The 27761-nt window shown below is 35.6% G+C and overlaps 1 protein-coding gene across 3 annotated transcripts in view; it reads right to left on the bottom strand.

Annotated features, from left to right (window-relative positions):
• The window catches only part of ZFAND4 (zinc finger AN1-type containing 4), a 201238-nt gene that overhangs the window by 91836 nt on the left and 81641 nt on the right, over window positions 1-27761 (bottom strand). For all 3 annotated transcript variants that reach the window (XM_055080935.1, XM_028481303.2, XM_028481305.2), the window contains exons 6-10: window positions 27476-27623; window positions 15313-16491; window positions 14742-14796; window positions 9395-9512; window positions 7962-8267 (exon numbers count right to left, since the gene is read on the bottom strand). In XM_055080935.1, the coding sequence (XP_054936910.1) occupies window positions 8132-8267; window positions 9395-9512; window positions 14742-14796; window positions 15313-16491; window positions 27476-27623 (1636 nt within the window). In that variant the 3' untranslated portion in view covers window positions 7962-8131. The remainder of the gene's footprint in view (window positions 1-7961; window positions 8268-9394; window positions 9513-14741; window positions 14797-15312; window positions 16492-27475; window positions 27624-27761) is intronic.

The following is a 27761-nucleotide window of genomic DNA, read 5'->3' as shown; positions in this document are numbered from 1 at the left end:
AAAATGTCTACTTTTTATATTTTACATGGATTTCTTGCCCCCAAAAGAATCAAATACTTGAGAAAACATATATTCTCTATTTGTCCCATTTTATTGTCTACAAAAATGTTAAATTCATCTTGTTTTTCACTGTTGACTTGTCCTGTTATATCCACAATGGATGTTAAGGCACATACTAGCTAGTCTAGTCCACTTCTTTTTGCACATATTTTTTTAAAGTTTTTTTAATAAACTATTTTTTAGAATAGTTTGATTTACATAAAATTTTCAAAAGAGTTCCCATACATCCCACACCCAATTTCCCCTGTTAATACTTTATATTAGTATGGTATATTAAAGTCTATGCTTGATTCAGATTTCCTTAGTTTTTTTTCCTTTTCTTTTTTTAAATTTTTGGCCACAGTGTGTGGCATGTGGGATCTTAGTTCCCCAACCAGGGATCAAATCCGCGCCCCCTGCATCAAAAGGCGAAGTCTTAAGCACTAGACTGCCAGGGAAGTCCCAGGGGCTGTGGGTTTTTGACAGGAAGATCACAGAGGTCAAGTGCCATTCTCACTACATCTAATCAAGGGTTCATTCTATCAACATGATGCATCATTGTTGATGTTTGACCTTGATCACCTGGCTGACGTAGTGTTTGTCAGGTTTCTCCATTGTAAAGTCACTCTTTTTCCCCCTTTCCATACTATACGCATTGGAAGGAAGTCACTAAGCACAGTTCACAGTTACAGAATGGGGAGTTATACCCACCTCCTTGAGGGAGGACTATCTACAGAATTCTTCTGAATTCTAAGAGATATCTCTTCTCAATCATTTTAAAATTTATTGTTTATGTAAGTATAGACTCATGGACACTTGTACTTTGAATTATAATCCAATACTACTTTATTTTATTGCTCAAAGTGTTCCAGGTTTGGCTACTGGGAGTTCTTTCTTTTGACTACTGTGTCCCTTTGACATACCCCATCATTATTGTAGGTTTTTGGTGTGGGCTTTCTTTTTTCAGCACTCCCTTTCTTTCTGGCACTACAAGAAGTCATATTTCCTGTCCCAGTCCTAGATCAGCCATTTCTCTAAGGAAGTATGGTATTGTCCTTTATGGTATTAGAAACCAAGATCTGGGTGCTAGGTGTACTCATTGCTACTAGGATGTTATTGCTTCTAGGCCCTCTCAGCTGACACAGCAATGAAAGATATCCATACAATTAATTTTTTTTGGGGGGGGGGCCACGCCATGCAGCATGTGGGATCTTAGTTCCCCGACCAGAGATCAAACCCACGCCCCCTGCAGTGCAAGCACGGAGTCTTAACCACTGGACAGCCAGGGAAGTCCCGAATTAAATATTATTAAGCAATAAGAAGAAATGAGCTAAAAGTAAAAAAGTAAACTAAAATTTGCCTGTATCTTTCTACTTCAGGTATTTCCTCTACAGCAAGGTGTTGGACTTTTTTTTATTTTTTGATCTTACCTGTAACTTTTTCTTTTTATGACTTAAGTCTATTAGCACTCCTTCCATCCTTTATGAACTTTTCTTCCCTTAATGTCTTTTGTTTTAAATGTTTACTTTAAGTATTTCTATTGGTAAACATTGGTTTTTGAAAAATAAGACTGAATATGTTTATATATTAAGGATGTGATTATAACAAAGAAATACTATATAGACTAAAATCTCAACCTTATTCTTTTTTCTTTGTATATAATAAAATGTTTGATTCTCTTCTTAAGCAGATTGGATATAGCTTTTGGGCTGATCTAGTGTCCCTGAATTCTTTTCATTAGGATTTTGTCCGTTATATTTTGCTTCTACCCCCAACAAACCTTAACTTCTCATCCCTTTTGGAATCTAATCATTCTTTTGTAACAGAAACTGTAGGTAGCTGACCCAGTCTCCATTTCCAGCCTCTTTCTTCCTTGCTTGAAACTGCTATAATGGAAAAGCTAAAACCTTGATCTCCTAGCTGCCCTTATAATAGTGTTCTGGTCAATTACATATAGGATAAAGTCTCTGATCAGGGCATCCCTTCCTGAATAAAGAGGTAAAGCCCAACTAGGAAAAAAGTCTTTATGAGAATATATATATATTTTTTCTTTTCTCCTAGGTCTTTCCCTCATCGTTAACCCCTTTTCCTAGCTAATTATCACTTGTTACTCTGAGAGGTTTCAACTTAAAGAGTACTGGACTAGATCAGATGCTTCTGTTGCATATATGCATGTCATTTTTTTCCTTTATAATATTTATCAAAACTATAATTAAATAATGACATGGTTAGTTGTTTAAAGTCTGTCTGTATTGCAATGTAAACTCCACCTGTCAAGTTCACCTATATTCCAAACAACTAATTATAATTACTTGCACATGGGAGGCACTCGGTAAATATTTGAATGAATGAGTTTCCAAAAGAGGATTACCTGACGAAGCACAATCACCAAGCACACGTAAATTAAGCAATACTTCCACTTTTATCCTTGGCCCCTACCCACACTAAGCAGTCACATTCTTCATAGCCATGTACAAAATCATCAAGTATTTGAAAAAGATCAGTAACACAAAAGAAAGAGATTAACACTGCGAAATAATCCAAGAAAATGAATTGAAAAAATTCAACTAAAAAGTTTCAGTTTACAGAAATAAAGCTGACTAGGTTATTTGAGCCACTCCTCTGGGTGAAACTGCTGGACAAAAATTTTAAATGTATATATTCTTAAAGAATCAAAGAACTGTCAAGATTTTTGAGAATCACTGGGCTAAAATCTAAGTGAAAGCATGCATCCAAAGAGGTAGGCAGAGCACTGAAATCCTGTCTATACTAAGTGTATATGCCAAACCATGACTCACAGGGCCAGGGAGACAGAAGTCAAGGCTCAATATCATTCAAGGGAGACCCTCTCCCCTCCAAAGCTGGGATTGTACTCCACCCCTCATCCCTAAAGCTGCAAAGAAAGGTAACTTAGAGCTGGTGGGGAGGCTGGCTGAGACAAGCAGGAACATGTGAGAAGTAAACAAAAACCAATCACTGGAATGACTAGAGATAGTAAGTACTGGTAAGCATGTGAAACAGAGGACTCTCAAACTGCTATGAGTAGAGATAAGCTGGTAAAATCCACTTTGGAAAATTTATTGATATCATCTAATAGGTTGAACGAACACAATAATCATCCATGATCCAGCAATTCTGCTCTTAGGTGTACACTCAAAAGAAATGTGTATACATGTGCTCCAGGAGACATGTGCACAAATGTTCATAGCAGCACTGTATATAATACTCAAGGCTAGAAACAACCCAAATGTGTATCAGCGGTAAATGGAAACATAAATTGTGGCACAGTTATATAGAAGAATACTTCGATAAAAATTAAGTACAACTACATGCGACACAAATAAGTCTCATAATCACTGAATGAAAAAAGCCAGATAAAGAATACATGCCATACAATTCCACTAGGTAAAGGCTTTTGTTTTTGTAAAGCAAAACTGCAGGGATACATGCTTAGATGGTAAAACCATTAAAAAGTGCAAGAAAATGACTATCACAGCATGGAAGGATGGTGGTAGTGACTGGGAAAGGGTAGGAGGCAGGAATGAGTTCTGGGGTACTGGCAATGTTTCTTATTTCTTAGCATGGGCAATAGTTACACAGAGGTTTGCATCCTTCAGGAAGTAATGATGGAGTTGGCATCTGAATAAAGAGTGGGTGTTAACAAGGGAAAACGAAAAGTTAGTGTGGGCAAATCCCAGAAAGCATGGGTAAACAGTACAATATGAGGCTGGAGAAGTAGATGGGGGCCAGACCACAGGAGCCTTACTAGTAAGAAGGGTTAAGGATTTGGGTCTTTATTCTAAGAACACAAGAAGTCACTGATACATTGTGAGCATCGCTGTGCTCAATTTTTTGGTTCTGCAAGCACACTACAGTTAAGAGTAGACAATGGGTTATGAAGGACATAGAACTAATTTAAGGAGCCCAGTTAGGAAGTTATTGCAATAGCTCAAGTGAAAGCTATGGTAACATGGACTAGGGTAACTGCAGAGGAGCGAGTGAATTTGAAATAACTACTGTAACTAAAAATAACTAATCATTTTGGACTAAATATGTGTCTCCTCCAAATTCATATGTTGAAGCCCTAACCCCCAGCGTGGCTGTATTTGGAGTAAGGAAGTAATTAAGATTAAATGAGGTCATTAGAGAGAGGCCCTGATCCCATGGTATTAATGTCTTTGTAAGAAGAGACATCAAAGTTCCGTGTGTGTACACTGAGGAAAGACCATGTGAGGACAGAGAGAGAGCAGCTCTCTGAAAGCCAGGAAGAGAGATCTTACCAGAAATCCACACTGCTGGATCCCTTGATCTGGGACTTCTAGCCTCCAAAACTGTGAGAAAATTAATTTCTGTTGTTTAATTTCTGTTCTCACAGTTTTCTCTGTTTAAGCCACCCAGTCTGTGGTATTTTGTGTTATGGCAGCATGAGCAGACTAACACACTAAAAAACTGGGAAGTACAGTCTTGAAGTAATGTGTTATCATGCTAAATTCCTTACCTGTAATAATGGGGCATCAAAAAATAATGTCTATATTGGCTACTGTTATGACGGTAACTACCAGAAAAACTAAAATAGAAATTATTAAAAGAGATTGGGGGAGGTATACGGTGACATTTTTACTTTCATTTTTCATCCTTTATAGTTTTTCTTTTTGTTTTGTTTTTGCGGTACGCGGGCCTCTCACTGTTGTGGCCTTTCCCGTTGCGGAGCACAGGCTCCGGACGCGCAGGCTCAGCGGCCATGGCTCAAGGGCCTAGCCGCTCCACGGCATGTGCGATCCTCCCAGACCGGGACACGAACCCGTGTCCCCTGCATCGGCAGGCGGACTCTCAACCACTGCGCCACCAGGGAAGCCCTATAGTTTTTCTAAAACTATGTAATTTACTTTCATCAATCACTTTGAAAGTTTAACATAATTTTCAAAGAAAAATGAGAACATCATACCTTCTTTCCTAAATTTGTCATTCGCGTCAACTTTTATGATTTTTGTTTTATGTACCCTTGCTTGGCAATTTTCAATGTTTTTTTAACCTATATCAATTTATTTTATTTTCAACTTAAGTTACTTAGAGTTACATTTTTTTCTGATACAATATATAATTATTAAAAAATGTTCATCCATGTATCACTTAAAATCATCTCATGTTCCAGGAGTGGTATAGGGGTCATAATTTGGGAAACACTGCTACATACAGGACTGAATTATCTATCATGATGGCATAAAACTGTATGAAACATATATCAGAAAATTAATTCCTGTCTTCTTTTTTATAATTAAATACCTCCACAAGTTACAACACTGATAAAATTTTAAAATATCTTAGTATTTAAAATTCCCATATTAGAATGATTAAAATTCACTAAACTTGAAAATATTTCATGTAGGTAAAAGTTAAAATTTTTCAGACTTTTAGTGTTGCTAAAACTAAATGCTTACTGTTTAAAAAAATCCAGAAACTAGATTTTATTATATAAAGTTAGTTTAGTTATATAAAACAATATAAATGCCTTCATTTTTTGTCATGGTAAGCTGTCCAATAAAATTAACTCATTTAACTAATGTTTAACCAGTGCCTATATGCAAGGCATTCTGCTAATTACTAGCAATGCAAGGATAGATCTGAAGTCTCTAAAAAATTATGATCACTTCCCTGTAAGAATTTAAGGCATAAAGAAATGCCTCCCAGGGGATATATGTATGTGTATAGCTGATTCCTTTTGTTATACAGCAGAAACTAACACACCATTGTAAAGCAATTACACTCCAATAAAGGTGTTTTAAAAAAAGATATATATATATATAATTTCTTGAATTAAACTGGTTTATTTCTCAGTGACTTAGAAATTAGAGGGCTTCCCTGGTGGCGCAGTGGTTGAGAGTCCGCCTGCCGATCCAGGGGACACGGGTTCGTGCCCCGGTCCGGGAAGATCCCACATGCCGCGGAGCGGCTAGGCCATGTGAGCCATGGCCGCTGAGCCTGCGCGTCCGGAGCCTGTGCTCCGCAACGGGAGAGGCCATGACAGTGAGAGGCCTGCGTACTGCAAAAAAAGTTCTATTTACTATCTTACTTATGTTGATAAGGGTCCCTTCAAATGAAACCACTTACATTTAAAAATATTTTTCTCATATTTTTTCAAACGAGCAATGACAAAGGAAAGATCAATGCCCCAGGTACTTCTTGTAGATAACTTGTTATACTGGAAAAGTTATTTAGGCATAATTTATAAGAACACTAGTTACTAAAAATGCATTTTCACCTGTTAAAACCTGCTTAACTCTAAAAAAGTCGATTGAAAATTTCTGATACTCTAAATGTCCATGAGAAAAAACGTAGTTCAGTTCTGATCAATCCCTCTAAAACCAGTGCCCACCGGAGCGGCTGGGCCCGTGAGCCATGGCCGCTGAGCCTGCGCGTCCGGAGCCTGTGCTCCGCAACCGGAGAGGCCACAGCAGTGAGAGGCCCGCGTACCGCAAAAAAAAAAAAAAAAAAAAAAAAAGACTCAACTTTGACCAAAATCTTTTGTAAACTTAAAACAAGACTTATTTCTACATGGTCTTGGTTTATAAAGCATAGTGCACTAAGCATATACCAAACATGTCCTAAGCATCCATATTTATCTATAGAATAAATAGGTCTTGGCCCATTTTTCAGCAGCCTATCCATGTAATAGAGTAAAAGCTGAACTGCTCAACACAGATGGAAATATTTTTCATTAGCCTATATAGCCCCCCTTAAAAAGTAAGCTATCAACCCCTAATTGCATCACTACTCCACTAATTTCTCACCTTTCCCTTTTGTAAATGTATTTCCTTCTTGCTCTGGAGGAGCATGCCTTCAGAGAGATGAAGGCATCTTTCTCTGCTCAACATTTAATCTCTTATAGGAAGCAGAGGAAGGGTAACGGAACTCTTCATTCATTCAGCCTTGCATGGAGAAAGAGGCCCTGTGGCCCTGTGGAGCACCTAAATTAGCCTTCTGGTACCAGTGCAGATCCCACTTGGGTTGGACTAGAGTTGCAGAGTCTACTTGGGTTGCCTGCCAGCTATTTACCAGGGTTCAGCATCAGATTCAACTAAGCTTCCATAAAGCAAGTGGCCTCCCCAAAGCTGGAATGTTATATTAGCTACATTTGGGGAGCAGTGCCCTTACACCTTAAAAGCGTTCTTTTATACTGACAGTCATTTTTTCCAAGTAGAATAAATTACTGATTTATTTAATTAAATGGTTTTATTTTAAAGTATTTATAAAAGAAAATTATTGTAAATAATCAAATAATCAAAATCATAATGAAATTGAATATTTATTTGAATTTCTCCTGGTAATAGCACTCAACATAAGAAAAACAAACCAAGCTGTGAGATTTTGTTTTCAGTATAGCCATTCTTCAAAAAGTGAAAAGTTGGGTTCTGTATTTAATGGCAACAAGTGGGGCATCATCTATTTTAAAACTACCACTCAAAAAGTAGTATTTTAAGAAATATATACTATGATTAACATGATGTGTTTTATAGAATGGATACATATCTGAATGCCAGTCTGAATATGGAAGAAATATATGTGTTAAAACCACACTGGAAAACCAAATGTTCTTTTTTTACAAAAAGCTTGAAATAAAAAGGAACTTGACAGTAAACTCAATAAACTTTCACGTATGGGATATTTGTTTTAAAACCCCACCCCCCCCACCCCCACAAAAAAAATTGTCGATTTGAGTAGAGCCATTACATGAAGGCTCATTTCTGTACGACATGGAAGCTGGTTACACAGTCAATGTTAACTTCCTAAAGTGCATCTTTTGAAGACTTGTCTAGTAAAATTGCAGTATCAAATATAAAATACTTAACACATGACATGTAATAACAAAGCTAAATCATTATAGTTTAAAGTTTTTAAAACTACTTTTAAAACTTTTGATTTACCAAAATAAAGATGTCAAATACAGTAGCATTCTCGTTCTCCAACAGTATGCATTATATGCTTTTGTTACTTGGCAAATCTTTTGGAGTCGAACAAAAATAATGCAGTCTAAACAATATTTCTTCTGTCATTGTAATACGATTCCTCGGGCAGAACAGGTGCAGAGCAAGAGTTAGATTTTTGGAAGTTTTGGTGCGTTAACCACAGGATTTGCCTCCTGTAAGTATCTCCTCCCTGCACTCTTGTAATCATAGGTGCAGCTGTGAGTTTCTGCATAGCGATGAGATGCACAGAAGTTGTTTCCACATCTAAAGCACAAAAAAAGTTTATGTGAATAGTCACATTTCTACAAGAACCTCATCTCTTTGGGAGATCAAAGCTTGATTTCACGTAGTCCAGCAGGAGCCCTTTAGTTCTCTTTAGAATTGCAGGGCTGACATTTCCCTTCTACTCATAAACAAGCACAAGCACCCCCCAAAAAAACCAGTTAATTGTCTATGAATATGAGACTTTATAATAAAGAATCTCTTCTGGAGTGAAACAGGCTGTTGACCTCTAGGAAGCAGTAAAACTGCAAAAAACAATAAATATATCTACCACTTCCTCTTCTATCTAGTAAACCTGGGAGAACTCTGAATTTCTGAGAAATTCAGTCTCATAAGAAAATTAAATTATGTAAAACCTAACTATGCCATGAAAGGATTTTAAAGTACTTCTAGCAACAAGATAAGCTGTTTCCATTTGAACAGAATACACTCTAAAAAGCAGCAGCTTTGTTTAATGCCTGGCCTCAACCTAAGGGCAGACACCATCCTTGAAACATATTAGCAATGCTAATGAAAGAAATAATTATGGGTAGGAAAAAATTAATTATTTTTATAAACATATTATTCATCTGTTTTGAAAACTGTACCATATAATCATAATTTATAGTACATTAATGTTAAATTTAGTCCTTTTTTGTTTAATTTAAAATAGAATCAGGAATTCCCTGGTGGTCCAGTGGTTAGGACTCCATGCTTCCACTGCAGGGGGCAAGGGTTCAATCCCTGGTTGGGGAATTAAGATCCTGCATCCTGCATGCCACTCAGAGCGGCCAAATAAATAAATTAAATTAAATAGAATCTTGGAGAAGGGGTTCTTCCAAGCTACAGTCAAAGAGAAACCAAGTATATCTATCATAAGACAAAGAAAGTACACTTCCATTGGTTTATATATCCTACTTTAAAGGGCAGGGGAGGATCTCATGACTTTGGAAACACATAAGCTATCTACTTGCTCTTTACTTCAGCCAATAAGGAGTTCAGCTGGGTCTGCTATTTGAACATCATCTTAATGATGTTACGGATAGGCAATTTAAAGAACATTTTGTATTGTATCCCCACACTGGGTCACCACAAAAAAAGCATCTCAGCTTTTCAGCTAGCCAACCTGCCTGCATTCGTAGCTAGTAGCCAGTCCAGTTTTCTTTCCACAAAGAAAACAATGCTTTGTTGTTTTCTTCTTTGTTTGAATAGGGGCTTTCACGGGTGGGAGGTGATGAGTACATTCTCCTGTTAGAGAAAGCACACCTTGATTAATACAGACATAAAATTCTAGATGTGAAATACTATTAAAACATTAAACACATTCCTGCCACAGCAAACCTCTAAGCCATAAAAAATTAATTAGTGCTTTTTTTATATCTAAAATTATTTACAGAGTTGCAAGTAAAGATGCACTAGAACTGTTATATTTTTAAAGATGTGGTAGGTTTCTACTGACTAAGACATATTTTTAGGACTTATATTTTTTACATACCAACACCTTTCTAATTATTTCTGAGGACACTCAGTATATTTAAAGTATACTGAACTTTGGCAGAGAATCAAGAAGAATATCTGGTTCAAAATCATATTTATGAGGCTTCTGAGGAACAATATAATATGTATTACAATCACCCTGTTCTTTCACACCAAGAAGGAGCACAAGAATATCATGAAACTGGTCTTTTAGACCTAATTATACCATAGAAACTAAATTCATCAAACCACGAGCAAGTTATTCTTTCAAAACTTGAATTTGTACATTTTTATGATAACAGGACATGTATTTTTCTCCCTAAGTTTCTAAGTGTTTAAAGGTCAACTCAGTTCTCACATACAAAAAGCATTCTGAAAATTTTAAATGTTATATTTATATAAAATATCATATTATCAGTAGTGACTCACAGGGTACACTGCTCAATTTCACAGTACTACTACTACCTTTTCAGAAAATATTTACTAAATTCTGGGCTATTGTAACAACTTGATTTTTTACCTTAAAAATAAGAGCACACCTGCTATTATATGAGAAAGAATTAAATCAATTTCTTTAAATACTAAGTGAAACGCTTTTAGAACTGAGCAGAATTCCAACAAACCCCACTCATAAGCAGAGAGACTCAGTGTCACTATCCATACGTGTTACACTAACAGTATAAGTACACAGTGCGTGGTGGCACCCAAAGGCCAAGAAACAAGAGGCAAACAAAGAAAGCAAAAACAAAGGGAAGAAGTGAGAAGAAAAATGGTAGAGTGTCAATAGAGATGATACCTATTCTCTACTACTGAAAAAGGTTTGAGAGGTCTGGGCTTAATGTTTATCTGGCAGCTAAAAGTCTCTGAAAATCCTTCAAGGGTTCGAAAAGTTGGAATTACAATTAATTGGCACTATGCCTTTTGCCACGACCCAAACTGGGTGCTGGATATACAAGCCCAGTAAAATTAAGTATGCTTTATTACTAGTCTAAAATACAGTCCGAGATCTTGCCCAAAACTGGAAAAATTGCCTAAAACTGGAAACTAACTTACGACTCCTAATGGTGGCCAGGCACCAACTCAAGTTAATAAGCACTTTCTTCTTCAAGTGCACTTAGATTATCAAGAACATTTCACAAAGGTGATGGGCACTTTCCTCTTCTTAAATAATAAAAATAAGACAAGCATTTGCACAGGACACAGAGGAAAGGCATATACTACCAGATGTCTTCTGAAGCTCATCTAATTGCAATTATCTTTGAAATTCAGGCTTAGGATATTCTTCCTTAAACAACAGTAGAAAAAAAGTCTGTTGACGAAAATTTAGTTCAGTGTAGTCATATTTTAATGTTTTTCTTTGCCTGGAGGTGCTTAATTCAATGTTTCCCAAGCTTTTTTTTGATTCAAGAACTCTTGTGAATGTGCAGAAACAGAAAACATAGTAGTGACCGAAATAAGGTGGCACAGAAACATAACCGCAGTCTTCTCCTATGAGAATGGTTTCCATATATCCTTCTACCAACCAGAGAAAAAAAAAATTATTAGTCATATACTCCATGCTAGGAACCAGCCCTAATATATAGGTTCCCTACTACCAACAGGAAAAATTCAACTTCCATGGATTGACATTCAAGGTCTTACATGTCCAATATGATACCTTTCTAACTTTCCAGAGTCATTTTCTGTCATTTGCCACATCATACCCACCCGGAATGATGTGCCAGACCCATTCACATGTGCAATCTCTTCTAAAATGCTCCAGTAACCTTGTCAACCTAGTAAAACTCTACTCATCCTGTAAGAAGATATCACCAATCATCAACTCCTCTCTGAAGCCTTCTCTCAAATGTGTAATGAACATATGAATAAAGAAAAAGCCAATAAAATAACGCCAATGCGAAGAGTTGCTTTTCAGAACGAGAGTAAAGATATTTGGACTAACTCACTTGTTTGACATTTCCTAAATATTGGTCTAATTGGTCTAATTAGACCAATATTTAGGAAATATGGTCTAATATTTGATCTAACACAATAATCTGTAAAAATTCACCCAACAGAATAAGGCAGCAAACAAAGTATTAAACGGTGTTCAAGATGCAAGTTTGGTAATCATCTGCCTAAAAATGATAACTAAAGCTATGAAGATGGATAAGATTTCCAAGGGAGACCCTACAGTGAAAAACAAAGAGGACCAATGGAGGAACTCGATTAAGTCAATTAAACAAAACTTATGCCAAAACTTTCACAGACTCTTCTAGGTAGTTCAGAATGATACAGTTCTTAATGAAAGAAAACAGCAGCAAGTTACATAGCTCTAGTTTGGAGAATCATCACTGCAGGTAGCAGCTGATGACTTGACCTAAATGAAATCAATCAAAAGAGTATACACCTAGGGACAAGCAGAGGGACTGGTAAAACAAGTTAAAAAGAAAACTGAGGCTTAAAAAAAACCAAAAACAAACAAAACCAAAAATCTACAAAAATGTAATAGCCCAGAATAAAAAAAGAAATAAAAAGAGAGAAAGAAAGGAAAAGAAAAAAAAACTATTTCAAGAAGAAGGCCATAACAATCAAGTAAGATAAGGATACAGAAGTATCCACTGGATTTGAAATTATGGAGATCTTTGGTGACCTCAGCAATGGCAGTTTCAGAGGAGCAGCGAGAAGAGAAGAAAGCACTGTAGGCTGAATTAGAGTTGAGAGAGATGGGACAAGTACAACACAAACTTCCAAGAGGCTGAGCTGTGGGTTAGGACTGGACAGATTTAAATAGGTGTCAAAGAAAAATAATTATAACATTAAAAGTAGATACATTACAATAATCAAAACAGTGTGGTACTGGCATAAAGACAGACATACAGATCAATGGAACACAATAAAGAACCCAGAAATAAACCCTCACATATATAATCAAATGATTTTGACAAGGGTGCCAAGACCATCTGATGGGGAAAACGACAGTCTTTTTAACAAATGGTGCCTCGAAAACTGGATATCCACGTGGAAAAGAATAACGTTGGACCCTTACATTACACCATATATAAACATTAATTCAAATGTATGAAAGACCTAATGTAAGACCTAAAACTATAAAACTCCTAAAATAAAATATACGGGAAAAGCTTCATTTCACTGGATATGGCAACAATTTATTGAACACAACACCAGACACAGGCAACAAAGGAAAAAATAGACAAATAGAACTTCATGAAAATTAAAAACTATTGTGCATCAAGACATTATCAACAAAGTAAAAAGGCAACCTACAGAATGGGATAAAATATTTGTGAATCATATATAAGGAATTAACATCCAGAATATATAGAGTCACCTAAAACTCAACAACAAAAAACAATCAAATTCAAAAACAGGCAAGCGATCTGAATACATATTTCTACAAAGAAGATATGCAAATGGTTAAGCACATTAAGAGATACTCAACTTCAATAATCATCAGGGAAATGCAAATCAAAACCACAATAAGATACTAACTCACACCTATTAGGATGCCCACTATCAAACAAAACAAAACAAAACAGAAAATACCAAGTATTGGTGAGAATGTAGAAAAATTGGAAACTCTGTACACTGCTGGTGGGAATGTGACACAGTACAGCTACTACGGAAAACAGTATGGCAGTTCCTCAAAAACTTAAGAATAGAATTACCATATGAACCAGCAATTCCACTTCTGGATATATACCCAATAGAATTACAATCAGAGTCTCAAAGAGATATTTGTATACTCGTGTCTGTAATAACATTATTCACAACAGGTAAAATGTGGAAGCAACACAAGTCTCCATGCATAGATGCAGAGGTAAGCAGAATGTTGTATATACGTACAATGGAATATTATTCAGCTTTAAAAAGTATGGGAATTTTGACACATGCTACAACATAGATGAACCTTGAGAACACTATGCTAAGTAAGCCAGGCATGAAAAGACAAACACTGAATGATTTCACTTATATGAGGTATTTAGTGTAGTTAAAATTATAGAGACCGAAAATAGAACAGTGGTTGCCAAGGCCTGGGGAGAGGGAGGAATAAGGAGTTAATGTTTAATGGGTACAGAGTTTCTGTTTTTCAAGATGAAAAGAGTTCTGGAGATGTATGGTGGTGTTGGTTGGCCAAAAGTGTTAATTACTTAATGTCATTCAATTGTACACTTAAAAATGGTTAAGATATTAAATTTTGTTATGTGGGTTTTATCACAATGAAAAAATTAAGAAGTGGATATATTAAGACTTTAGAACCTTGGGCCTTATACAGTAGTAGAAACAAACCCTAGGTATCTCTTTAAAGATATGAAAGTAACATGGCAACCATAATATATAATGTATTCTTTAGAACTTTGGGGCTACAAAGGTGGTACATCTTTGGTAGAGTTTCCATCTCTAGTCTGGGTATTAAAACACAAAAAATGATGATAGTAATGGCTTCTTAGGAAATAATGGCTGGCCAGTGCACCTTTAAGGTGTTATAGGTAGAAGTGAGTGCTAAGAATATAGTCATTTCTGCTACTATGCCTTGGAAAGGGCTAGTCAAAGAGACTGTCCCTTTCTTTCATCCAGAAAAAAACAGTTCATCAAATGGAGCTCTTACTACTGTCCTTGATATTGGACCATGACTTTAAGAAACACCTTCCTAGGGTATTTCCTCAAAACCCATCCAGTACCCAGCATGGCTCTACAGTGGCCAGGGACTGGGAGGGTTGCGAACTACATGTTAATTTTTCATGCATCTTATCGTTTTGCATAGACCATATCTTTTCCCAGACAACAGAGACCTCAATTTCAATTTTTGTTTGATTCTTCAAATATGTCCTACAGTCAGTTCTCATAATCATTTTCTTAAGTGGAACAAAGTTTAGGGAAAGTTTACTCTGTACATACCATAGAGAATGTTCTCATTTCTCTCTGAAAATTCAAATTCATAGTATACATAATGCTATGATTATTAGCCTTATATTGTTTTCAAAATTATCTGTTGCTTACCTACTCTTTTCCCTGCTGCTGTATTATTTCCATTCATTCCAATACCACGGGGAGACTACAATTAAAACACAAAACATCTATAGAGGTGAGTTAATGGAAAATAGAAGGAAAGATCACCAAAAATGAAATAATTATATTTAATTATAAAAATGCTGCTGAGCTTTCATTTAAAATTATTTAATCTATTTTAAATTAAATTAACTTGGAACCTGATTGTCCCATCCGTCAATATTGTACTTACTCTTTATCTATAAGAAAATAAAATACGATGGCTCAAATAAAAGTTCTTATTGAGGAAAAACATTAATAAAAATATTTAGTATTTAAAAATACATGATAAACTGTTTACACAAAGCTACTTTCAAATTACAGTTCTCAATTTAGGACTAAAACATTATTTAAAATTCAACTGTCAAAAAATTTTTCTACAAACTAGATAAACATTTTAAGAGAAAGTTATGAAAAGAATTCAACCTTAGGCCTCTTTATTTAATGTGTAAACAAAAAGCAAACTATACGTTGAATCACTACATGGATAACTAGTAGAACATATTTAAAGGCAAATACTTACTAAAAAAAATTCTGTAGGTTCTAACTGGGGAGAACTTTTCCTAAAACTTTCTTCCTGAAAATCCTGAAGGTTTGTAAACAGCCCAATTCCAGAGGTTCGAAGCCTGCCTGCCCCACGTGTGCTCTGCAAGTTGTCTCTGCTTGCACTCCGGGCCAGCGAAGCAAGAAAACCTATATTATTTACACAACCAACAGGCTCTTTGGATGCCTTGTTAGCCATTTCTGTGATATCCCGAGCCTCAACTTTAGAAATAATATCAGATCTTTTCCCAGGTGAATCGACTTTAACAGCTCGAAAGCAAGTAGTCCTAGAGAAAGAAGAATCAGTTATATTTCGAACGTCCAGAGACTGAAGCACATTTTGTGAAGCAGAAGACTGGAGGTTCCCAGACTCAAAACATTTGGACTGTCTCTGTGGTTTCACCAGAGAGTTATGTAGTGACATTGGTGCAGAACAGTGAAGAGGTGATAAGAGTCTATTCTTGTGATGAGGACTTAATTCACGGTGGTCGAGAACTGCAGTTTCTACTGATTCACCACTCAACACTCTTGCAACATGTTTAAGATGCTGCTCTGTAGCTTTCAACCCTTTATCACCATTAGTGAGTGAGAATTCTGGATTTACCTTCTGTGTGCCTTCTAAGCCACTGCTCTGTTCATCAGCATTTCCTTCGGTAAAGGAAGCAAACGAACCCACTTCAGGTAGAAGCGATTCTTCAGTTACACACTCTTCTGAAGTTGGAAATAAAACAGTGTCATCCTCATTATTAGATGACAAATTTCCTGAACAGTTTTTTGTCCGCCTAGGTAGGGATGATCCAAGATGGAGAATAGAATCAGCAAGCTCTTTGTCATTTTCAGACTCCATAGGGTGTATCTGAGGTGGTAGTTTGAAGCCACTATTGGAATGAGACTGTGTGTTACTCTCCCAGTTAACGTCTTCCTTAAGAAAATCACTAGCGATAGATGATATGGATCTATCAGCAGGGGGCAGAGCTGCCAAACTTGAAATGGCATTGCTGGCCGAGTCAGGCAGATATATGTTCCCAGGAGAAGGTAAACAAGACTGCCCAATGTTGGGGAGAACCCTTAACAATCTGTGGCGAGCAGCTGCCGTGGAACTACTGGAAGGTCGAGGAACTACAGGTGGATGAGGTTTTACCTTGACAGCTTTCTTAGGCTAAAAGAAAAGAGGGAATATATAATTCTTTACACGGTCATTTTCTCTGCCCATTAACAAAAATTAATGAAGGAAGAAAAGGTTACTTCTGTAACATACTGGCATTTGGATTACCTCAATCTAAAATGTTTAAAAAGATTAAAATCTTAAGCTTATGATTGAGAAGAATTTTGCTATCTTCCTTCATTGAGTATAATTTTCTGAGAATGTTATAGAAAAATAATTTTATTTTTCATTACTATTAATTAAGAAAACTGATTATATTAGTTATGACATTGCTGACCTATTTTAGATCCCCAACAACTTTTCCTAGTAAGATGAGTAAAGTATTTGGCTAGGTAGCTATTGCAAAAAAGAGTTAACAGACCTAAACTGCTATCCTTGAAAAGATCTGCTTGCAAGGCTGGCCCTTGGCTGGCTTCTAGGAACTTGTATTTCAAGAAGGTTCCTGCTACCATAATGGATAAGAGTGGCTCATTGGGCCTAAACTGTTTGTGCAAGCAATGTGGTTTATGCTGAACATCAACTTTCCTTCTGGGAGTCTGGAATTTTGGTACATGCTAGGCAGAGGGTGCCTCCATGAAAAGCTCCTAATAAAACCCCTGGGCAAAGACTCTTTAATGAGCCTCCCTGGTAGACAACATTCCACATGCACTGACAACTCACTGACAGAGTAATTAGGCATATCTTATGATACTTCATTGGGAAAGCCTGTGCCTGGTTTCCTCTGGACTTCACCCCATGCACCTTTTCCCTTTGCTGATTTTGCTTTGTACCCTCTTTCTGCTATAATAAATCTTAGCTATGAATAAAACTATAAGCTAATCCTGTGAGTCCTTCAAGCAAATCATCAAACCTAGGAGTGCTCTAGGAGTCCCCAGTATAGTAGATTTTAATAAAAGCATCACAACAATTTATGGTATATGGTTAAAATTGAAAATTAAAGATATGAAGCTGTACCGCTTATCTTTAAGGTATGAACTGATATGTGCAAGACAAAAGGAAGGAATACCTGATGATATACCAAATCTCCCAACCTAGAAATATAAGAAAATCTAGATAATTCAGCAGATAGTAGTTGAGGCAAGAACTAAGGGGGAACTAAAAATCCAAAGAAAGAAGACACTTGGAAAGATATGAACCAAATATTTCATGTCTAGCCAAACTGTCCTTTAAGTGTTACGGCTAAAGAAAAAGTTTTAAACATCCAAACACTCAGAAAATACTGTATTTACAAGCTTTTCCTGAGAAATTTATTAGAAATGAGCTTCTTCTAACCAAAAAGCATGGGTAAACTTCAGTAAAAAGACTGATAGTAAGCATGTAATATATTTAATTAAAGACCTAAAACTAAGAGTGGGGACAAGATTAGAAAAATGATTTGTAAATGTTATACTATCTTAAAAAGCAGAAATAATGCAAATATTAAAAATGGAAGAAGAAAGATGAGAGAAAGTAAAATAAGTTCATTGATTATAACTTAATAAGTAGGAGTCAAAAGATATCTTTTAAAAATAAAAGAGAAGACAAGTATGGAAAAGGCAGAATAAGGACATGATAAAAGATATTACTATAAAGTTAAGCAATAGAACAAAAAGTAAAAGCCTTCTGAAGTACCAAAAAGTACACACTCAACACAATCACGTACCCATACACACACAAAACAGACCATAAAGAAACTGTAAATATAACAAAATAATAAGACATTAAGGACCAAATATAGGGACTTCCCTGGTGGTTCAGTGGTTAAGAATCTGCCTGCCAATGCAGGGGACATGGGTTCGAGCCCTGGCCCAGGAAGATCCCACATGCCTCAGAGCAGCTAAGCCCCTGATCCACAACTACTGAGCCTGTGCTCTAGAGCCCACGTGCCACAACTACTGACCCCACGTGCCACAACTACTGAAGCCCACACACCGAGAGCCCATGCTCCACAACAAGAGAAGCCACCGCAATGAAAAGCCCGCGCACCGCAACGAAGAGTAGCACCCACTTGCCGCAACTAGAGAAATCCCACACGCAGCAACGAAGACCCAACACAGCCATTAAGTAAATAAATAAATAAATTTATTAATTTTTTTAAAAAAGACAAAATATAAAAGTCATACCAATAAATGTGAATGTGATTAAGTGGTATATTTTTTAAAATTTCAAATTGGTTCACAAAGCAAAAAACAACTCTATGCTGTATATAAAAGATCTTCCTAAAACAAAGTAAATCAAAAGTTAATAAGGGCTTCCCTGGTGGCGCAGTGGTTGACAGTTCGCCTGCCGATGCAGGGGACACGGGTTCGTGCCCCGGTCTGGGAGGATCCCACATGCCGTGGAGCGGCTGGGCCCGTGAGCCATGGCCACTGAGCCTGCGCATCCAGAGCCTGTGCTCCGCAACGGGAGAGGCCACAGCAGTGAGAGGCCCGTGTACCAAAAAAAAAAAAAAAAAAAAAAAAAAAAGTTAATTAAAAAAGACATGGGAAAGAGTACACAAAGCAAATTAAAACAATAAGATATCAAGGGTTATGGGCCTGATATCAGGCAAGGAAAATTCAAGCTGAAGGTCAGAGATGAAACATTTTATAACATCTAGAATTAGCAGTATAATGAAAATACAACAGTTATTAATATTTATGCACTAAATCACACAACCACCTTCTTAAAGCAGAAACTATGGGAGATGAAAAGAAAAATACACAGAAACCCACTAATAATTACAGACTTTCACGTATCACTATTCTCATTCTAAGAGAGAGCAAGCTGACAAAAAAATAAGGAAATAGAGGACGATTTAATAACGTCAAATCTTACAGACAGATATCAAACTTTTACCCTGATAACAGAGAATGAGCCATTTTCTTAAGTATACACAGGACAGTCATAAAGAGTGATATTAGATCACAAATAATCAAATTCTATTAAGCAGATATGGAAATAACATTCTCTGATTTCTATTCAATAAAAAGAGAATTTTTAAAAAGTTAAAAATTGAAAAGCCTCTCTCGCCAGGATTTTTTCAAACTCAAACTACTCTTGGATAAAAAGGAAACTCTCAACTAAAAATGCAAAATTTCTTTTAAAAATTAATGAAAATACTACAAATTGACATTAAGTTCTCCCTGATGAGCTGAACTGAAAAGAATATGTCATCTACATAATATCCTGCCAAAAATGTTTGACCTGCATCTAATCATGATGAAACAATAAGACAAACTCAAACTGAGGATATTCTACAAAATTGGCCTACACTTCAAAAATATCTGACATGAATGTCCAAAAAAGGCTAAGAAATAGTTCTGTATAAAAGCAGACCAAGGGCTTCCCTGGTGGCGCAGTGGTTGCGCGTCCGCCTGCCGATGCAGGGGCACCAGGTTCGCGCCCCGGTCTGGGAGGATCCCGCGTGCCGCGTAGCGGCTGGGCCCGTGAGCCATGGCCGCTGGGCCTGTGCGTCCGGAGCCTGTGCTCCGCAATGGGAGAGGCCATGGCAGAGGGAGGCCCGCATACTACAAAAAAAAAAAAAAAAAAAGCAGACCAAGAAAACATTACAACTAAATACAACAATGCATGATTCTTGACTGGATCCCAGATTGAAAACAGAAAGAAAAATCAAAATAAAACAAAATGCTATCAAATACATTATTGAGACATGGAGAAATGTGAATATGGATGAAGTAATGTGTATCAGTAATAAATTATGTGTGTGATAACTATATTGTGGGTATGTAGGAGAAGGCTCTGTTCTTAGGAGTTATATACTGAATTAAATATTTAGGGGGAAATGTTACGATATCTGCAACTAACTCCCAAATGGATCAGGTAAAAGAAATAGGGAAAGAAAACAAATGTGGAAAAATGCTAACTGGTGAATCTAGGTAAAATTTTCATGGTTGCTCACTAACATTTCTGAAGGACTGAACATTTTTCAAAGTAAAAAAGGTAAAATGAGTGTTCAGACAAAATCTAAGAGACTTAATTGCCAGGAGCCCTAAATGAAAAGAAACACTAAAAGATTCAGATGGGAGGAAAATAATCTTTAAAGGAAGCAAGTAATTGCAGGAAAGAATAAAGAGCAACAGAAAAGGTAAATATGTGGGTAAATATAAATAATATTAGCAATATAAAACAATTTGAGGGGCTCAAAATATATGTAAAATTAAAATGCATAACAACGACACAAAAGGTGTTTGGATGTATAAATGGAGTTAGTGTTCTAAGATTCTGGCATTAAAAGCAAAGTGGTAAAAATCATTTTTATTAGACTATAAGTAGTCAAGAATGTACAAATAATCTCTAGAGTAACCACTTGACAAAGCTAGTATGATAGTAAATAACTAACAAGGTAGTAGAGGATAAAAACTGAATAACCAAAAATAGACTAATCTAAAAAAGGACAAAAAAGGAGAGAAAAAGAAACATAAAACAGGTGGTTAAATAGAAAATAAATAGTAAGATGATAAAAATCCACATATATTGGTAATTATACTAAATGTAATAGATGAAAATCTTAAGCTTTTCAGTTTAGATTAAAAAATAATAAAACTAACCATGTACTGACTACAAGAGGCAATTCTTAAATATAGGAACATAGAGTGAAAATAACAGAGTGGAAATATATATAATAGAAACATAAACCAAAATAAAGCTAGCTCAGCTATACTAATAACAAAGTAGCTTATACTAATAAGATAAGTGCATTATAAGACATAAAGAAAAACATTTTTATAATGATAATAAATAATAATTTTTATAATAATATAAACTACAAGAAATATATCACAGTTCCTTGGATATCATAAAATCTGTACTAGATCATTTGATCTAGTTTGACAGAGTTTCCAAATACATAAAGCAAAAATAAACATCTTAAAAGGAGAAACACACAAATCCACTACCAGAAAGGGAGATTTTTTAATACACTTCTCTCAATAACTGATGGAAAACAGACACACACAAAAATTAGAAGACCAGAACAACACAAATAACTTATCTAATTGATATATACAGAACACTATATATATATATATATAGACAGATTACACAGTCATTCCAAGTGTGTAAGTGGCATTTATTAATATGCTTAGTCACAAATCAAACCTCAACTAATTTCAAAGGCTTGAAATCTTTTAGAGTATGTTCCCTGACCATAGTGATATTAAACTACAAATCAGTAATAAAAAGGTATATAATGGGACTTCTCTGGTGGCACAGTGGTTAAGAATCTGCCTGCCAATGCAGGGGACACAGGTTCAAGCCCTGGTCTGGGAAGATCCCACACGCCGTGGAACAACTAAGCCCATGCGCCACAACTACCGAGCCTGTGCTCTAGAGCCCGAAAGCCACAACTACCGAGCCCACGTGCCACAACTACTGAAGCCCACACGTCTAGAGCCCGTGCTCTGCAACAAGCGAAGCCACCGCAATGAGAAGCCCGCCCGGTGCAGAGAAGAGTAACCCCCGCTCGCCGCAACTAGAGAAAGCCTGCGGGCATCAATGAAGACCGAACGCAACCATAAATAAATAAATAAATAAATTTATATCTTAAAAAAAGGTACATAATATTCCACGCTTGTAAACTAAGAGGTTCGCTTCTAAGTAAGCCATGAGTCACACTGATATAAAGATTTAATGTAATCCCTGTGAAAATCCCAATAGCATTTTTGCAGAAATAGAATAATCCATCCTAAAATTAGTAAATGATCTCAAGGGACCCCAAATACTCAAAATAATATTGACACATAAGAACAAAGTTGCAGGTCTCACACTTCCTGATTTCAAAACTTATTGCAAAGCTAAAACTTCTTGCAAAGCTTATTACAAAGCTGTTGGTGTGACACTGTCTTTATGTCAGTACCACACTAATCAAAATAGTGTGGTACTGACATAAAGACAAACATATTGGCCAATGGACTACAACAGAGAGCCCAGAAAAAAACCCTCACATATATGGTCAAATGACTTTCAACAAGATGCCAAGACCACTCAATGGGGAAAGAACAATTTCTTCAACAAATGGAGTTGGGAAAATTGGATATCTTCATACAAAAAACAAAGTTGGACCCTTACCTTGCACCATATACAAAAATTAACTTAAAAATGTATCAAAGACCTAAAACTATAAAATTCTTAGAAGAAAACAGGAGGAAAAGCTTCATGACATTGGATTTGGCAATGGTTTCTTGGATATGACATCAAAAGCAGGGGCAACAAAAGAGAAAACAGATAAACTGGACTACATCAAAATTTAAAGCTTCTGTGTATCAAAGGATACTACCATCAGAGTAAAAAGGCAACACACAGAATAAGAGAAAATATTTGCAAATCATATATATCATAAAGGGCTAATATCCAGAATATATAAAGAATTCTTAAACCTCAACAACAAAAACAATAACCTGATTCAAAAATGGGCAAAACACTTGAATAGATATTTCTCCAAAGAAGATATACAAATGGCCAACTAGAACATGAAAAGATGCTCAACATCACTAATTATTAGGACACTGTAAATCAAAACTACAACTACGACCTCATGTCCATTAGGATGACTACTATTAAAAAAAAAAAAAACAAGTATTGGTGAGGATATGAAGAAACTGGAAGCTATGGAAAACAGTATGGCAGTTCCCCCCAAAATTAAAAATAGAATTACCATATGATCTTAAAGTTCTGGGTAAATTTCCGAAAGAATTTAAAGTGGGGTCTCAAAGAGATATTTGCATACCCTTGTTCATAACAGCTTTATTCACAATAGCTAAAAGGTGTAAGCAACACACGTCTCCATTGACAGATGCATGGTTAAGTAAAATGTTGTATATACATATTTACTCAACCTTAGAAAGTATTGAAATTGTGACATAAGCTACAACGTGGATGAACCTTGAGGACATTGCTAAGTGAAATAAGTCACAAAAAGACAAATACTGTAGGCTTTCACTCATATGAGGTTCAAGCAAGTCAAATTCATAGAAAACAGAGCAGAATTGTGGTTGCCAGGGGCTGGGGGAGTAGAGAAATAGGGAGTTGTTTAATGAGTATAGAGTTTCCATTTGCAAGATGAAAAAGTCTGGAGATTGGTTGCTCAACAGTGTGAATGTACTTAACACTACTGAACTGTATGTACACTTAAAATTATTAAGATGGTAAATTTTGTTATGTTTATTTTACTATAATTAAAAATTTTGTAATGTTAATTATAGAATCTTGGTGGTGGATAAACAGGTGTTCACTGTAAAATTCTTTCAACCTTGCTGTATATTGGAAAAGAAAGGAAAATTAAAGACCAATTTCTCTGATGAACAAAAATCCTAAATAAAATATTAGGAGATTTAATCTAAAGACATAAAAAGGAAAATTCACTACAACCAAGAGTGGTTCATTCTAAGACTGATTTCATATTTAAAAAAAATAAATTCACCACATTATCAGAATAATTTTATTCAGTGTAAAATTCTTTTTAATTTCCCTTTGGATTTCTTATTTGACCCATCAGTTACTTAGAAGTGTGTTATTTCCAAAATATTAGGTTTTCCAGATATCTTTGTTGACTCCTAATTTTATCCATTGTAATAAGAGAGCATTTTTTTTACACACACACACACACTGTATTTTATTTTTACAAGAGATAAATAAACTGACACCAAGCATTGTAAATGGATGACCACAACAAAAGCAACAATGATTGCAATTACCAAACACAAAACACACTCATACTATGAAGAGAGCATTTTTTGTATGATTTGAATCTTTTAAAATTTATTGGGACTTGTTTGATAGCATACAATACAGTTTATCTTAGTAAATGCTCTGGGTGCACTTAAAAAGAATGTGTATTCTGCTGTTGTTAGGTGGAGTTTTCTTTAAACGTCAATAGGGACAAATAGGTTTACAGTTGATCGAGTCTTCTTATATCCTTTCTGATTTTCTGTCTATCTTTCCTATCAATTTTTGACAATGCGAGTGATATTAGAAATCTAATATAACTATGAATTTATCTATTTCTCTTTGTAGCTTTTGCTTCATGCATTTTGATGTTCTGTTATTAGGTACATAAACATTTAAGATTGTGGGGAAAGGATTTTATTTTTAATAGAGTTAGGTCAACTGTACTCCACCTGGAAAAAACTTGTCTTCATCCTACTTTACATTATATATGCTTTTTAAAGTTGTGAGGTTTTTTTTTTTTTCAGATGGATTGTAAATCTAAATGAGAAAGGAAAAATCATACAGCTTTTGGATAACAAACACAGGAGCGTGTCTTCAAAACCCTGTGGTAGGAAAAAACTTCATTAAAAGTTTATAAAAACTAGTAATCATAAAAGGAAAACTGTTAAGTTAAAATACATTAAAATAAAGAATATTCATTAAAAAAATAAGAAAGTGAAATAGTAGCTGTTAGAATATCTATAAATCATGTATCTGTCAAATAACTTGTATCCATAGTATATAAAAATTCCTTCAAATCAGTAAGCAAAAGGCAGACAACCCAATTTAAAAAATGAGCAAAATATTTGAACAAGCACTTGACAAAAGTCAGTATCTTAAAAAAAAAAAAAAAGGATGTATTTAAAGTGTGATTCACATGATATAAAGACTGTTGGTATAAAAGTCAATATCTTAATGGCGAATAAGCATATGAAAAGCTTAACATTATACTCCATCAGAGAAATGTAAATTAAAGCCACTACACATCCACCAGAATGGATAAAATAAAAAAGACTCACAATGTCAAGTGTTGGTGAGGATGTGACACAGACAGGAACTCTCCTGTTTCTGATGGGAGTGTAAACTGGTTCAGACACTTCACAAAAATGTTTAGCAGAACAACTAAAGCTACACATATACCTACCCTATGACTCTACAAGTCTATTCCTAGCTATATGCCCCAAAGAAAAGAGTGCATGGGTCCGCCAAAGTCATGTATAAGAATGTTCAAAGCAGCTTTGTTGATGAAAGCCAAAAACTAGAAACAACCTAAATGTCAAAAGAAGAGGGAAGAAACGAAGTACAGGCATACCTCATTTTATTGCACTTTGCAGATAACCGCATTTTTTACAAATTGAAAGTTTGTTGCAACCCTGTGCTGAGCAAGTCTATATTGATGCCATTTTTCCAACAGCATTTTCTCACTTTGGGTCTCTGGGTCACATTTTGGTAATTCTTGCAATACTTCAGACTTTTTCATTATTATTATATTTGCTATGGTGATCTGTGATCAGTGATCTTTGATGTTACTACTACAACTCACGGAAGGTTCAGATTATGGTTAACATTTTTTAGCAATAAGGTATTTTTAATTAAGGTGTACGTACATTGTTTTTTAGACATAATGCTATTGCACACTTAACGGACTACAGTATAGTGTAAACATAAATTTTATATGCAATGGGAAACCAAAAAAATTCGTGTGACTCACTTTATTGCGATATTCGCTTTACTGTGGTGGTCTGGAACTGAATCTGCAATATCTCCGAGGTATGCCTGTATAGTCATACAGTGGATTAGTACACAGCAGTAAAAGAGAATGAAATGATCCATGCAATAACATCGATGAACTGCAAAAGTATTATGCTGAGCAAAAGAAACCAGACCACAAAAAGTTGTATTATATATGATACAATTTATACAAAGTTCAAGAACAGTAAAAACTAATTCATGGTGACACATGTAAGAATAGTAGTTATTTCTGGGAGTAGGAAAAGGCAGGTATTGATGGGAAAGGTTACAAGGAAATCTGGAGAGAAATTTTAATTTTGAGTTATACCTATTTTAATTTGAGTTATACCTACATGACTGTATAGAAATGTAAAAATTCATCAAGCTCTATTAAAGACTTGTGAATTTTATTTTATGTACATTTCAATAAAGAAAAAGTATTAATGGAGTGAAAATCAAAATAATAGAGTGGTGATACATATATATGACAAAATACTTATATCCAGAATATTAAAGATCTCCAAAAAAATCAATAAGCAAAACACATACAACCCAATTTTAAAAATGGGCCAAAGATCTGAACAGGCATTTTACAAAAAAGTATATCCAAATACCCAATAAATACATGAAAGGTGCTCAACTTCATTGATCAGAGAAATGCAAATTAAAACCATAATGTAGGGCTTCCCTGGTGGTGCAGTGATTAAGAATCTGCCTGCCAACGCAGGGGACACGGGTTGGAGCCCTGGTCCAGGAAGATCCCACATGCCGCAGAGCAACTAAGCCCGTGTGCCACAACTACTGAGCCTGCGCTCTAGAGCCCACGAGCCACAACTACTGAGCCCACGTGCCACAACTACTGAAGCCCACACACCTAGAGCCAGTGCTCTGCAACAAGAGAAGCCACACAACGAGAAGCCCGCACACCTCAACGACGAGTAGCCCCCCGGCTCGCCACAACTAGAGAAAGCCTGCGTGCAACAACGAAGACCCAATGCAGCCAAAAATAAATAAATTTATTTATGAATTTATTTAAAAAAAAACATAATGTAATGCCACTACACACCAACCAGAACAACAACAACAACAAAAAGAAGGACCATAGCAAATACTGGTAAGAATGCATGAAAACTGCAACTCTCATTCACTATTGGACAGAATTCATTCAATTACTTTGGAAAACCGACAGTATCTAGTAAAGCTGAACATTCCTTATCAACATCCAGGTAGTGGAGATACCCATAGTAAGTAAATATTAACAGCATTTTAAAAAGTAACTATTGCAAAATTAAGGTTAGTCTATCTTTTATTATCCTTCTTAGCTCTAGAACTATGAAATTTTTTAAAATCATGAATTATTTTGAGTGCAGTATTATCACATTAAATACACTGCTGGCCTAAAAAAAATCAATTCACCACATTTAATATCTCAATAAATAACTGAGGCCAGAAACTTGAAATGAATAATAGTTAATAAATCTTCTTTTTTCCACAATTACCAACAGACTCAATGCTGTGAGCCCTGCAAGGATACCTAGAGAAAGACCTGGCCAAGCTTCACCTTTTTGCCGAGATTCATATTCTCCATCTTAGCCTTCAGCAGTTTCATCTTATTCATAGTTATTGAATTTTCAATTATCTGTTGCCCAGAAGGAGAAGGCTCTATTTCCTCATCTTCATCAGTATGCAAATTATACACAGAACCACCACTGCAAAGAAAATAATAATTACTATTGAAATGTACCTTATACCTGCCCAATGACTAAAAATATTTTAAATCCAATACAAACTATAGATGTTGCTAGTGATAAAATGATAAATCCATCTTGTCAATATAAATTCAAGGC

The sequence above is a fragment of the Physeter macrocephalus genome, chromosome 20 (assembly GCF_002837175.3).
Source record: "Physeter macrocephalus isolate SW-GA chromosome 20, ASM283717v5, whole genome shotgun sequence".
In the NCBI taxonomy this organism is placed as follows: Eukaryota; Metazoa; Chordata; class Mammalia; order Artiodactyla; family Physeteridae; genus Physeter; species Physeter macrocephalus.
Note: the sequence above shows the minus strand (reverse complement) of the source record. Positions and strands in the feature narration are given on the sequence as shown.